Here is a 14,131-nt window from a genome sequence, read left to right on the forward strand (position 1 = left end):
GAATAGGAAGGGTTTAGGGATATGGGCCAAATGCTGACAAATGGGTCTAGGTCAGATTGGAATGTCTGGTCAGCACAGACAAGTTGGACCGAAGGGTCTCTTTCTGTGCTGTGACCTGCCTTTATGCCTCTCTGGGGAAGAGAATTCCACAGTCTCACAACCCACATCATCTCCTGATAACTGTCCCTTCATTTGCCTAAGCTCAAAGCTCCTTAATTCTTTCTCAGAACCTGACTTATGCGCTTTTCCTTCAAGTCACCCTTTAAAACCAGCATCTTTGCCCTTGCTTTAGGTCACGTGTTCTAATATCTCTGTTTGTAACTTGGTGCTAAATTGTGTTTGGTTTCCACTTCTTTCGTGTCTTTTAACATCATAAAAGGTGCTATATAAATGCAGATTGTTGTACTTGAAGGGTTAGTGCAGAGCTCAACTTGCCCCATCCCCCAGAGCCTCCTGCACAACTTGGCCGAGCGGCTGTGTCACAGGAGGAGCTGAGAATGTTCAGTATCACACTGAGCCACAGCTGTCCTGTCACAGACATTGAGTGGGGGAGGAATCCGAACCTTCAAAGCTGTTTCCGTTTTGTTTTACTAAAGCTGTAGTGGTTTCAGAATTAGACATTTCTCCTGGGTGAAATCTGCGGGGAATAGTTGGAATTCCTGTCTCGATCCTTCCTGCTCTTGGCACTCTGTGCCTAGGCTCCATTGGAGGAGTGTGTGGATACATCACGTGCGTAAGCAAGGCATGTGTGAATCAGGCTGAGACTGTGTGCTTCAGACTGTCTGTGATACTTCAGGTCGCTCTGATTGCTCTGTTACGCTACACTGAGAGCCTTGTGATGTTCTGACGTGCAGTTTAACAGCACGAACAAGGCTATTTTTCATCTAGTTGACCTGCCCTGAAGGAAAGGGTCACCTTCCTACAACGTGGTTTGTGTTCTTTAGTTCCTGTGCTGGAGAATGAGTTAGTGTAATAAGCCTTGTTCCATTCCCTATTGTCTAGCTCCGTCAGTTGGCAGCAGGGGTATGTGTATGTGAAAGTGTGCATGTGGTGACACTGAGTGTTAGCTCAGCAACAAGAGCGGACTTGACCCTTTCCTAACTGTGGTGTAAAGAATAATGGGAATGTGGGTGAAGTTCTCACTGATTTTAACACAATCTGACCAAGGAACTGCTGCAACTGAGGCTCAGCTGCTGTTGATTCAATGGAATGTAAAGAGGGACCATGTTTAAAGACATCTGATCCTCCCAGTTTCACACCATCCCCCAAAACATCTACATCCAAAACTAAATAAAAACTTATCATTAAAACTCTCATTTTTGCTCCATCTTTTGGATGCTTGTCATACTTGGCCTTCTATTTCCCTGCATGGTATAAGAACATCAGAACTAGGAGCAGGAGGAGGCCATTCAACCCCTCAAGCCTGCTCTGCTATTTAATACAATCATGGCTGATCTCATCTCAGCTTCAACTCCACTTTCCTGCCAGCTCTCCATAACCCTTCAATCCATTACTAATTAAAAATCTATCTCCTCCTTGAATTTACTCAATGTCCCAGCATCCATCGCACTCTGGGGGAGTGATTTCCACAGATTCATCACCCTTTGGGAGAAGTGATTCCTCCTCATCTCTGTTTTAAATCTGTCCCACCTTTTCTTAAAATGATGACCTCTCATTCTAGTTTATCCCACAAGAGGAAACATCCTCTCTGCAGTGACTTTGTCAGTCCCCCTTTAACATTTTATACACCTCAATTAGATCTCCTCTCATCCTTCTAAACTCCAGACAGTATTGGCCTAAACTCCTCAATCGCTCTTCATAAGACAAACTCCTCATCTCTGGGCGTGAAAGCCACAATTGCCCCAGACTGTGTATGTTTACTGAGTGTTCCTTTGTGAATGCAGTGGGCCAGTATTGACTGTACATCTCATCCTGGTTTTTATAAGAACAAAAAGACACCAGCTTTGAAGGATCCTAACCCTGACCCTAATTCCTTTCTCAGTGTCTGTGACCTGAGAGCTGCAGAGGTTCAGTGCTGCATGATACTGATATTCAGGGGGTGGGGGGACCAATTCAAACAGGGGTGGAGCTGCACAGAGAGGAAGTTCCTGTGTCCAGTTATTCAGTTCACTGGGTCCCATTCAGGGGGTGAAGTTAAGAGTGTGGAGATTGAGTACAGCCCTTGTGCTGGGGAAAGAAGAAACCATCCAGTGTTTCTACTCCCTTCACAAGTTCATACAAAACAGGAGAGGGGGAGGCCATTCAGCCCTTTGAATCCATCCTATCATTCATTGAGATGATGGTTGATTTGTTTCAATATCATTTTCCTGCATTATCTCCATAGCTCTAGGTGTTTGATGGAAATCTATCAATTTCTGTTTGAAAATTTTCAATGATGGAGCCTCCACAGAGCAGAGAATTCCAAAGTGGTATCTGCCTCTGAGAGAAGAAATTTCTCCTTATCTCAGTCCTAAATAGTTTCTCCTTTATCCAGAGAAACTGTCCCTGGTCTGTGACTCTTACCCCTACAGCCCATGCTGTCATCGTTGGCCAGGAGCCTCTGCTCAGATGATGAAGGCAGCAGTAGATCTTGGATGATTTTGCTTTTTGTGTTGGATACGTACAGAGTGCCCATTGTCTCAATTTTTAAAAAACTAAATAATTAAAAAATATAAATAAAAATCGCTCTTAGGATGTATCAAAACAATGAACCACTTTGTAAGAGTGACCATGGTTATAATATAGAGAATGCAGCAGCCAGTGACTGCACAGCAAGATCCCAGAAGTAAGTGGTTTGATAAATCAGGAAATCTCAGTCTTGCTGTAGCAGGATGATGAAAATTGGAATTTGACTCGTTACTGTCATTAAGTCGCGCCTACACCATTGTGGAGATGGGACTTGGGACTCTGAGATCTGAACATTTTTTTCATGCTTATCTTTTGGTCTGTTAAATCTTTTAATTCTGGTTTTTGTTTTGTGCACTTTTTGCTGTACTTATATATTCTAATACTTAGTACGCGTGACAAATAAATAAATCGACAAAAAGTAAACCACCAGATCAGCTGATCCTCACTGATGTTGGCTGAATGATAGATATTGACCCAGGACAAGAGTCTTCGACTCACACATGAAGGTAGCTACTGAAACCAGACAGTGGGGGGAAACGGCTGCATCCCATCAATGGAGGAGAGGGATTGGCAGGAAAACCAATGCTGGCAAGACCCAGGCTTTCAGTGAGGGGCTTCCTCAGCACTGTCAGCACTGTGTTACTCGCATGGCTTTTACACACATGTAGCTTTCCCTGAACTATGTCATTGTTTCATTGACTTCAATCCCGGGGAAAGTCTGGCCAATGAAGTGAATGCAGCTAAAAACAAAGTGAGATGAGTGCACAGCCCTTCCCCACGTTCTGATGTATGCTGTAATGTGCAGGACTGTGCCAGAATGATTACAGAGACAGGAATGTATGGACTGGACTCTTGAACTTGGCAAAACAAACCATCATTTGTAGCTGACAGCCCACACAGTAACACAGAGTCACTAGTATTCTCTTGTGCCATCAGCAGTCAGCTCCTTATTCCTGCCTCCATAACACCTCCACATGCTCTACATCTGGAGCTCTGACCAAGGCACCAACAAAAGTTGTTTCAGATCTTGCCTATCTCTGCCACAGAAGTGGTGGAGGCCAAAACATAGAATGTTTTCGAAGCGTTAGGTATAATGTGAAGGTGCGAGTGTTGGACTGGGGTGGACCATGTCACCTGACAAAGGAGCAGCTTGTGATTTCAAATAAACCTGTTGGACTATAACCTAGTGTCGTGTGACTTCGGAGTTCAATATAGTTCTTAGGGCTGAAGGAATCAAAGATTAGGTAGAGAAAGTTGGATGAGAGGACTGAGTTGGATGATCAGCTGTGATCGAATTGAATGATGAAGCAATCTCCAATTTTTGATGTTTTCTCAATGCTCCTTGTGAAAGTGGTGCGGAATCACTGCCTTGATTCCCCCACAGTCTGTGTGAGGTAGATACACAGCATGTGAGTTCCAGAATTCTCACCCAGTAACACTTAAGGAATGATCAAAGTCAGTAGAGAATGGAATTAAAAATCGCTGGAATTCCCAAGAATGGATTGAAACAGCATCCCTTTTACCTTCCACTGAAATTAACAACAGCTGAGCCATCAGCAGTCAGCTCCTTATTCCTGCCTCCATAACACCTCCACACGTTCTTCATCTGGAGCTCTGACCAAGGCACCAACAAAAGTTGTTTCAGATCTTGCCTATCTCTGCCACAGAAGTGGTGGAGGCCATTTCCTATTGGAATAGGTTGGTTCAAACTCTCCCTCCTCGAATGGAGGTAATTGTGATCATTTCTGCAAATAATCCTTGAGGTCAGTGTTTCCCAAAGTGGGGGAGGGGTCAACTCCTCAAGGCGGGGGTTCACATGCGGAAATTTAGCTGTCACTATCTCTGAGGCCTGGACCCCCTACTGTCAGGCCTCTCCAGCACCCTTCCTAAATCGCACTGAGCCCCAAAATGGAGTCATAATGGGGCAAACAGCTTTAGGCTATACACACTGAAAGCCAGGAGGGTCAATGGAAGGAGGAGGTTGGGTATAGAGTCCAGTGATAGGACTACCTATCAACACTGTTTCAAACAGCAGCCCCACACCAACCCCCCAAACCAGTTGCTGGCTCACTCATTGGCATGTAAACAGAGACCAGGGAGGTCTCTGGTTCACTTTCGGGTTTACCTCCGCTGGGGTCTCTCCCAATGAGGCTCAGGCTGTGCACTTAGAGAGACACATTGGGCAGAGTTGCCCCTCAGTGCCATTCAGTTCTGTCCACTCTATACAATGCATCTATATGGGCATTGGCTTGTCTTCGATCAGGGCTCCACTACGTTTGAGATTGTGCCGAAGGAATTGATATGAAGGTACTGGGATCTGAGGGACTCTGGCCAGTTTGAGGTGAAATGGTTGGGACTTTCATTGCAAGAAATGTTCCAAATGGAAATAAACCTTTACTTTTCTCTTCTCTTTGCAGAAGGTGAGCCGATAGAAGCCATTGCAAAGTTTGATTACACTGGACGCACAGCTCGGGAGCTCTCCTTTAAGAAAGGCGCGAGCCTCCTGCTCTATCACCGAGCTTCTGAGGATTGGTGGGAGGGTCGGCATAATGGAATAGACGGACTTGTCCCACATCAATACATTGTGGTCCAGGACACGTAAGTTTTCATTAAAATCATGACAGATGTGTGATAGATAGAGCTCCAAATCTCTGGGTTAGACCATGGAACCATTAGAGACGACAACACAGGAAGAGGCCACTTAGCCAATCCAAACAATTGAAAGCCTAGTTTTCTCCCCATGACCTCGCATCATTCTCTGATACAAATATTCCTTCCTGTTTCCCAGACAAGGTGTTGTGGTCTGCTCATCCACTGCCTATGATAACACGTTGCAGACTGAAACAGACCTCTTAAACAGAAAGTCAAACTCCCTATTCTCTGTGTATTGACTCCACAACCACAACTTTCCCTAAATTATGTACCAAATGGCTTTAAGATTTGAAAACATTTCATTAAATCTTCTGTTAAACCTCTCTGCTTTGGGCAAGTTACCAGAATGGGCAGACAGGTGGCAAATGAAACAAACACTTCACTGGATACAGAGCTATTGTCTGAAGATCCTGCTCACCTATCAGCATTGGCAGCATCCTGGTGAATCTGTGCCATGTTTTAATGACCTTTCTATAATGAGCTCTCCAAAGCTGCATGTAATGCCTGGCATTGTGCATAAATTAACCATCCCTCTTGTATTCCATGCTCCTATTAATCAAACCCAGATATGTTGGCCTTTAAGTAGAGTCATAGAGTCACACACCATGGAAACAGACCCTTCGGTCCAACTGGTCCATGTCGACCATGTTCCCAAACTAAACTAGTGCCACTTGCCTGCATTCGGCCCATACCCCTCCAAACCTTTCCTATTCATGTACTTACCCAAATGTCTTTTAAATATTGTAACTGTACCTGCATCTACCACTTCGTCTGGCAGTTCATTCTACACAATAACCACCCTCTGTGTAAGAAAGGTGCCCCCTTGTTTTGAACAGCCCCACCATAGGGAAAAGACTCTTGCTATTCACCTTATCTATGGCCCTCATGATTTTATAAACCTCTATATGGTCATCGTTCAACTTCCTACACTCCAGTGAAAAAAGTCCTAGCCTATTTTTATAACTCAAACCCTCCATTCTTGGCAACATCTTGGTAAATCTTTTCTGACCCCATCTCCAATTTAATAATATCCTTCCTATAGCAGGGTGACCAGACTATACACAGCACTTCAGAGGAGGTTTGACCAATATGCTGTGCAAGCTCAACATAGAACATAGAACAGAACAGCACGTGAACAGGCCCTTCAGTCCGTGATATCATGCCGAACATGACGCCAAATTAAACTAATCCCTTTTGCCTGCCCTTGGTCCATATCCTTCCATCCCTTGCATATTCATGTGCTTATCTAAAAGTCCCTTAAATGCCCCTATCGTATCTGCCTCCACCATCACCCCTGGTCGCACGTTCCAGACTCCTACCACTCTCTGTGTAAAAAACTTGCCCCTCACATCTCCTTCTAAACCAGCCTCTCTACCTGTGGCCAAATTTCAAAGAAATATGTACCTAAATCCCTAGGTGTCTCTGTTCTACAAGACTACCCAGGGCCCTACCATTAATTGTATAAGTCATGTCCTTTTTTGTTTTACCAAAATGCAATACCTCACATTTATCCAAATTAAACTCCATTTGCCATTCCTCAGCCCATTGACCCAATAGATCAAGATCTCTTTGTAATCTTGGATAACGTTCTTCACTGTTCACTATACCATCAATTTTGGTGTGATCTGCAAACTTGCTAACCATGCCTCCTGTATTCTCATCCAAATTGTTTATATAAATGACAAACAAAAATGGACCCAGTACCGATCCCTGCAGAATACTGCTGGTTACAGGCCTCCTGTCTGAAAAACAGCCCTTCACCGACACCCTCTGTCTCCTACAACCAACCAATCATCTCGATGCTCACACTTGCACAACATTTTGTAATTGAACCCTCTGATCATTCCAAAGCCTACCGTCCCTTTCTGTTGTCCACACATTTCCCCTCCTACCCTTGCCTCTTGCAATGTTTTGCCACATTTAGTTATCCACATTTAGTGCATTTGCCTCCTGTCTGCCCTTTCCTCTAACTTGCCTGTCTCATTCTACCTGATGTTTGTCAAGGTAGGCGGAGATGGGAAGATCCAATTGATGTCCTTAAATGGGCAGTTATTGCCAGGCATGACCCTCATTCAAAGGCACTGAGAGGTACTTGGCATCGAGAGCTGAGGTGGAGCCTGCACCCTCACCCACCCTTGCTGCCGATCCCACTATACAACACCTTCCTGGCAGCCTCCAACTCATGAGATTCCTCCTGCCATCAGCTACCTTCAACTTGATCCATTCTCTGTGAGACTGGGCATCCCTGGGGCTGTAATTCCCACAGCAGCCACTGCCTCCTTAATTGGCACCACTGAGCACAAGAGATGCTGGCCTCTGATTTGCCAGCAGCTCTGGAGGTGTACTTGTGGGTGGGGGGCATTTGTGTCTCAGTTTGAAGGGAGTTCCCAGGAGGGGTTTCACTGAGTACTAATAACCCTCTGATGGAGTAAGACATTTAACTACCCAAACTTTAACCCATAGATTTTTAGGAAAATCATTCCAGATATTTTTATACTTTTATGTTCAATGTACTTTTAAATTGATGTGTTTTATGTTTACGTGCAATAACATATACATTTATCTCTCTCTCTTTTTCTCTCTCTCCAACCACACGTTCTCTGCTCACCCAAACTCTCACTTGCACTCTCATTTCTCCCTTCCTCATGCACCTCTTCTCCTCTCTGTTCCCCCTTCTCCTTTTCTTCCCCTTCCTCTCTCTCTCCTACCCCTCCCTCGAACCCCTCACTCGCTCTCTCACTCAGTGACGACACATTCTCTGACCAGTTGAGCCCAAAGGATGACGTTGAGCCGAGCAGTGCCCCTCCCCCGGTGGAACAGCCCCTGTGTAAAGGCAGCGTCAGTTCACCAACAGGACATGTTGCTGATATCTACTTAGCGAACTTGAACAGGTCAGAAACTAGTTACTGTCTGAAAATGGGAACACAAGATGTGAAAATAGAGAGAGAGTTTGCCTTTTCAAAGGGGAATGCTCTGTGCTCTGGCTTGTCTACAGCAGGAAGCAACTCCAGTGGCTCTGTAACTGTTCTCAGCCAAACTGGAAATCGGTGCTAAATGAGTTGCATGATTTTCAAAATGCTGTTCAGGGCTGTGTCCAGTGATGATTAACCTAGAGGATTTTATCTGGAGATTGATTTGCACTGATTAATTGGTGCTTGTGATAGTTACAAATCCAATTGTAGATTTGCTGGTTAGATAAATACTAGGAGGAGCTGAGGAATCACAGAGCTTCGGGTAAAGAGTGCGAGTGCGAGTGTGGGATTAATTAAAGAGCTCTTTGGAAGTGGGTGGCATGGTGACTCCATCGCCAAGGACCCGGGTTCAATTCCAGCCTGTGTCTGTGTGGAGTTGGCATGTTCTTCCCGTGTCTGTATGGGTTTCCTCTGGGTCCTCTGGTTTCCTCCCACAGTCCAAAGATGTATGGGTTAGCTGGATTAGCCATGCTATGTTGTCCATGGCATCCAGGGATGTGCAGGCTAGGCGGATTAGCCATAGGAAATTCAGGGTTACAGAGATGAGATGGAGATGTGGTTCTGGGTGTCAGTGTGGACTCGATGGGCTGAATGGCCTCTTTCTTCACTGCTGGGGTTCTATGATTCTAAGTGTAATGGCCTCCAATGCTGTACAGTTCTCTGGTTGTAAATTGTACCTTTTGGATTATTGACTCAGGCAGAAGAAGAAGGCCGAGGCTAGCAGTGTCCGCCGCTCTTTCCGATCCACTGAAGGACCTGGTGTCGCTGGCCATGGGCTCGTGCCAGCTCCTACAGACAGAGAACCACAAACCTCAGCCAGTCCCCGGAGCTCTGCCCAGGTAACCCCAAACTGCAACAAAGAGACAGCGGATAAACGGCCAGCGGTGGCACATGGGGGCCTGAACGCGGTTACCCGCCGGCCCTCAGCCAATAGGGTCGACAGCCCGCAGGTTCGCAAGGCGATGGCAGCGGGAAGGTCCAAGAGCTTCAGCAACCATAAGCCCCTGGATCCGGAGACAATCGCCCAGGTACCATCCTCCTTTCCTTCAGCTGCCTCCCACAAAGCTGGCTGGCCTCTATCTTCACTCTGTGTAGCCAGAAATACAAGGATATGGTGAGGCTTATAGGGACTCGCTGAGCTTTACCAGTTACTGTAACAATCATTGTCCACTTATGAAGCACAGGCCATTCAGCCCTTCGACTGTGCTTCACTGTTCAGTTAGATCATGGCTGACCTGCCCGTGTTTTGAGTTCTCTATTCCCATCTCTTTCTGATAACCCTTCGATGCTTCTCAGGCAAGGAAATCTCTCCGTCTCCACCTTCACAATATTCAATAACTAATTCCCACCCCCAACCCTGGCCACCACCACAGCCTCCTGAAGCAGAGAGTTCCAAAGTCGCACAACTTTTAGAGAAAAAAATTCTCCTCTGTTCCAAGAGGGTCACCCCTGATTTTAAACAGTGCCCCCTCATTCTGGACTTGCCCACAAAAGGAAACATCCTTTCCACATCCACCTTGTCGAGACCGTTCAGGATCTTGCACACTTCAATCAGTCACTCCTCACGTTTCTCAAGTCTAGTAGATACAAGCCCAGCCTGTCACATTGTCCATCAAGGATCACCCACTCATTCTGGCATCAATCTGGTAACATTCCTCCAATGTATTTGCATCCTTAATCAAGGAGACTAAAATCTGCGCACAGTATTCGAGACGAGGTCTCTCCGATGCCCTGTGTAACTGAAGTCCAATATCCTTACTTTTGTGACAAAAAACTTGCTGGAGATTACAGTGGGTCAGGCAGCATCCATATAGAGACAGCAAGCTAATGTTTCAAGTCTAGATGACTCTTCATCAGAGCTCTTCATCTAGAATCAAAACATTAGCTTGCTCTCTCTTCGTGAATGCTGCCTGACCCACTGTGATTTCCAGCATTTTTTTGTTTTCAGTACAGATTCCAGAATCTGCAATGATTTGATCCTTATGTTCAATTCTTTTCAGGACAAAGTGTTATAAAGTGGACCCCCATCTGATAGCTAAAACTGAAAGAGAGGAGCACCCAGAGAGGAGCATCTCACCCTGTGATCTGTTAAACGGAGTGTGAGGCGGGGCGAGTCTGTTTTTTCAGCAACTTATAGTGGTCAAGTGAAATAAACCCCTGACGCTCACTTTACAATCAACAAATAACAATTTATTTATCTAACTCTGACAGTGAACAAATTAACTAAACTATTAACAAAGCGAATAAACCCCTTCTAACTACTAACTGTTTCCAAATGAAACAAGATTCTTATGATATGCTATTCCAATAAATACAAATTCCACTTACATAAAATAAAATTTAAAAATAATAGAATATAGTCTCTCGAAATTACAGCCAGGTTACATGTCTTCCAGAATGTTCTGTGCCTTCTCTGTTGAACCTTCTGTCAGGAATGCCTTCTCCATCGAATGTTCTGTCAGGAATATTAACTAGTTGTGCCGTAGGTATCTTTAGATTTAGATGGTGCTTTCTCTAAAACTTAGAGATGACTGTGAGAGCTAGCGATTCTCTCGAGAGCAGAGAGCTGTTAATTCTTGCAGATGGCAGTTCGCTCTCCTGTCTTTGCCCAACTGCCCCTTCTTTCATACCCTTGATGATATATCAATATTGCTTACAATAGGATTGATCCTATGTTGTCAAAACCATCAGATTTAAATTTAATTGTTTTTTTTTGGTATCTAAGTACCTGGTTCAAATTGATTGGCTAAATTCAAAACTTGTTGTCTTGATAACAAAACAAAACTGCTGTTTGGCCTGCAAATTATACAGCCTTTTGGTGTGAATGTTTTAATTCAGGTGCTCTGTGCACCTGCAAATCCATAAGCTGCTGCCACAGACATCCTTTTCGAATCTCTACGCATAGAAAAGGCACATCCTCTTTTAGAGGGACCATGCATTGCTTACCATCACCGCCGCTCCCCCCCCCCCCCCCACCTTTTACAAACACCAACAACTTAACCAGGGAGGCAATGGCCTAGTGGTATTATTGCTGGACTGTTAATCCAGAGACCCAGATAATGTTCTGCAAACCTGGGTTCGAATCCCGCAGATGGTGGAATTTGAATTCAATAAATATCTGGAGTTTACGATCTAATGATGACTGTGAATCCATTGTTGATTGTTGGAAAAACCCATCTGGTTCACTAATGTCCTTTAGGGAACGAAACTGCCAATCACCAAAAGGCCCATTGATGCATACAATATTTTATATTGGATGAGAAACAGGTGCTGATTGGTTGGCTACTAGACTCTGATTGGTAGAGCTGTTGCCATTGAGGATACACCAGTTAAATGATGCTACATTCCCCATGGCAACATCTCTACCAGTGAAGACCAGTTCCCAACCAATCAGCACCTATTCCCATCAAGTATAAACTGTTGATCCCCTTCATATTCATATTTACAGTCTTACAGTCATAGAGGTGTACAGCATGGAAACAGACCCGTTAGACCAACTCGTTCATGCCAACCAGATATCCTAAATTAATCTAGTCCCGTTTGCCAGCATTTGGCCCATATCCCTAAACCCTTCCTATTCATATACCCATCCAGATGCCTTTTAAATGTTGTCATTGTACCAGCCTCCTCCACTTCTTCCAGCTGCTTATTTTATGTACGCACCACACTAGTGATGGCCTAGTGATATTATCGCTGGATTGTTAATCCATAGACCAGGTAGTGGTCTATGGGCCAGGGTTTGAATCCCAACACAGCAGATGGTGGAATTTGAATTCAGTAAAAATCTGGAATTAAGAGCCTAATGATGAATCTATGGGGGAACAAACCCATCTGGTCACTAATGTCCTTTAGGAAAGGAAACTGCCATCCTTACCTGGTCTGGCCTGCATGTGACTCCAAACCCACAGCAATGTGGCTGTTTCTAAACAATTCAGGTTGGGCAATAAATGCTGGCCCAGCCAGCAATGTCCTCATTCTGTGAATGAATTTTAAAAAACCCTCTGCGTGAAAAAAATTGCCCCTTAGGTTCCTTTTATATCTTTCCCCTCTCGCATTTAACCTACACCCTGTAGTTTTGGACTCTCCTATCCTGGGGAAAAGACCTTGACTATTCAACCTATCCATGCCCCTCATGATTTTATATACCTCTATAAGTCACCCCTCAGACTCTGATGCTCTGGGGAAAATAGCCCCAGCCTATTCAGCCTCTCCATATAGCTGAAGTCTTCCAACCTTGGCAACATCTTTGTAAATCTTTTCTGCAATCTTCTCAAGTTTAACAACATGTTTCCTAGAGCAGGCAGACCAGAATTGAATACAGTATTCTAATGTTCTGTACAGCCAGTACATGACAACCCAACTCCTATAGTGCAGTGACCAGTAAAGGCAAGCATACCAAACGCCCTCTTCACTATCCTGTCTACCTGCGACTCCACTTTCATGGAACTATATGAACCTGCACTCCAAGGCCTCTTTGTTCAGCAATGCTCCACAGGCCCTTACCATTAAGTGTATCAGTCCTGCTCTGGTCTGTCTTACCAAAATGCAACACCTCACATCTCAATTAAACCCCATCTGCCACTCCTTGGCCCATCTGATCAAGGTCCTGTTGTACTCTGAGATAACCCTCTTCGCTGTCCACTGCAGCACTATCTGCAAATGTACTCGCCGTTCCTCCTATATTCACCTTTTGTGAATTGTCCTGATGAATACAGATTAAAAAAACTTTGACAAAATGTGCCCTTTTTCAACAATGTTGAAATTTCTGGACTATACTAGTTAAGGTTAACAAAAGAATTTGCAGCTAAGCCACTTCTCCCAATATTCATTAAGCTCAACCAAGCGTCTGCCCACTCATCCACCAAAATATTGAACTGTCGATGGCCTTGTTAGTGCATATTGTTGCTGGTAATGATTTGTGAATCTGTAGACCCTGTTCCATCGCTCCTGTGCCGGTTTTAGCATATTACTTTCCGTAGAATCAAAGGTTCCCTTGTCATTTCCTGCCAACATACAGCAGACAGCACAACATCTACGGAATAGAAAGCCCTTGGTTAATTGTCATACAAGAGAAAAGCAACATGTTCAGAAGTTCTTGTTATTGATGTGCCTTCAGTGCAGGAACACGATCCTGAAGATAGCGTTACTGTCTGGGCACTTTGAGTAACTGTTGAGTGATTTACGATGATGGGGGTGGTGCAGTTGAGGAGAGACGTGAGCTTTATTTCTTGGGAATTGTCAGCTTTGAAGTTAGGTCAAACCGATCCTGGTGTGCAATTTCTGAAGGAGAAGGGGAAAAGTGGAAAATGCGGACACAAAGTAAAGTTAACAGTGTTTCCTACTCAAGGCTGTGTACTGGTTGAGCTGTTTGCCTATCCAATGTGTTAACAATATACTGCAGCAGGAATTGGCCGGGACCACTGGGAGTTTAACTTTGATCATTGGTATCTAGAAAACCCTTGTGTTGCCATGGGCCCCTTGGATCATTGTAATGTGATCCTCCATTACCTCAAACCCCACACAAATTCTTTTGAAATCACAATAATTGTTTTGTTTATTTTTGTTTTCAACAAAGCATTCCAGACTCTGAAGGTTATGGCACAGAATCACAAAGCTTTTTCTCTTCAACATATATTTGCTTTTTCTTCAGAATCTTTTTATTTTTGATTTTTTTCGCATCTACCCTTCCCCCAGTTCATTCCTAACTCAGGGCACAGCAGGGAGACTAGGAAAAGGTGTCCTCCCAATAGGAGGTGTCTGAGATCTGAGAGAGGCTGCGTCTGCAAAACTACAGCCGTGTGAATCAAATTTAGACTGCGTTGGACTGTTAGACTGTGTATAGCTGGGATTGTAAATGCTGCACTGTCCTGTGTATAGAT

General features: G+C 44.5%; 1 protein-coding gene across 2 annotated transcripts in view; it reads left to right on the top strand.

The window, feature by feature from the left end:
* Window positions 1-14,131, top strand: part of srgap2 (SLIT-ROBO Rho GTPase activating protein 2) — a 98,616-nt gene that overhangs the window by 78,002 nt on the left and 6,483 nt on the right. The window contains exons 18-21 of one of the 2 annotated variants that reach the window (XM_048612089.1): window positions 5,046-5,226; window positions 8,025-8,171; window positions 8,950-9,280; window positions 10,253-10,462. In XM_048612089.1, coding sequence (XP_048468046.1) covers window positions 5,046-5,226; window positions 8,025-8,171; window positions 8,950-9,280; window positions 10,253-10,267 — 674 coding nt within the window. In that variant the 3' untranslated portion in view covers window positions 10,268-10,462. Of the gene's footprint in view, window positions 1-5,045; window positions 5,227-8,024; window positions 8,172-8,949; window positions 9,281-10,252; window positions 10,463-14,131 lie in introns of those variants that run through there. The other variant, XM_048612088.1, reaches the window with a different exon arrangement.

The sequence above is a fragment of the Rhincodon typus genome, chromosome 25 (assembly GCF_021869965.1).
Source record: "Rhincodon typus isolate 14 chromosome 25, sRhiTyp1.1, whole genome shotgun sequence".
Taxonomy (NCBI): Eukaryota; Metazoa; Chordata; class Chondrichthyes; order Orectolobiformes; family Rhincodontidae; genus Rhincodon; species Rhincodon typus.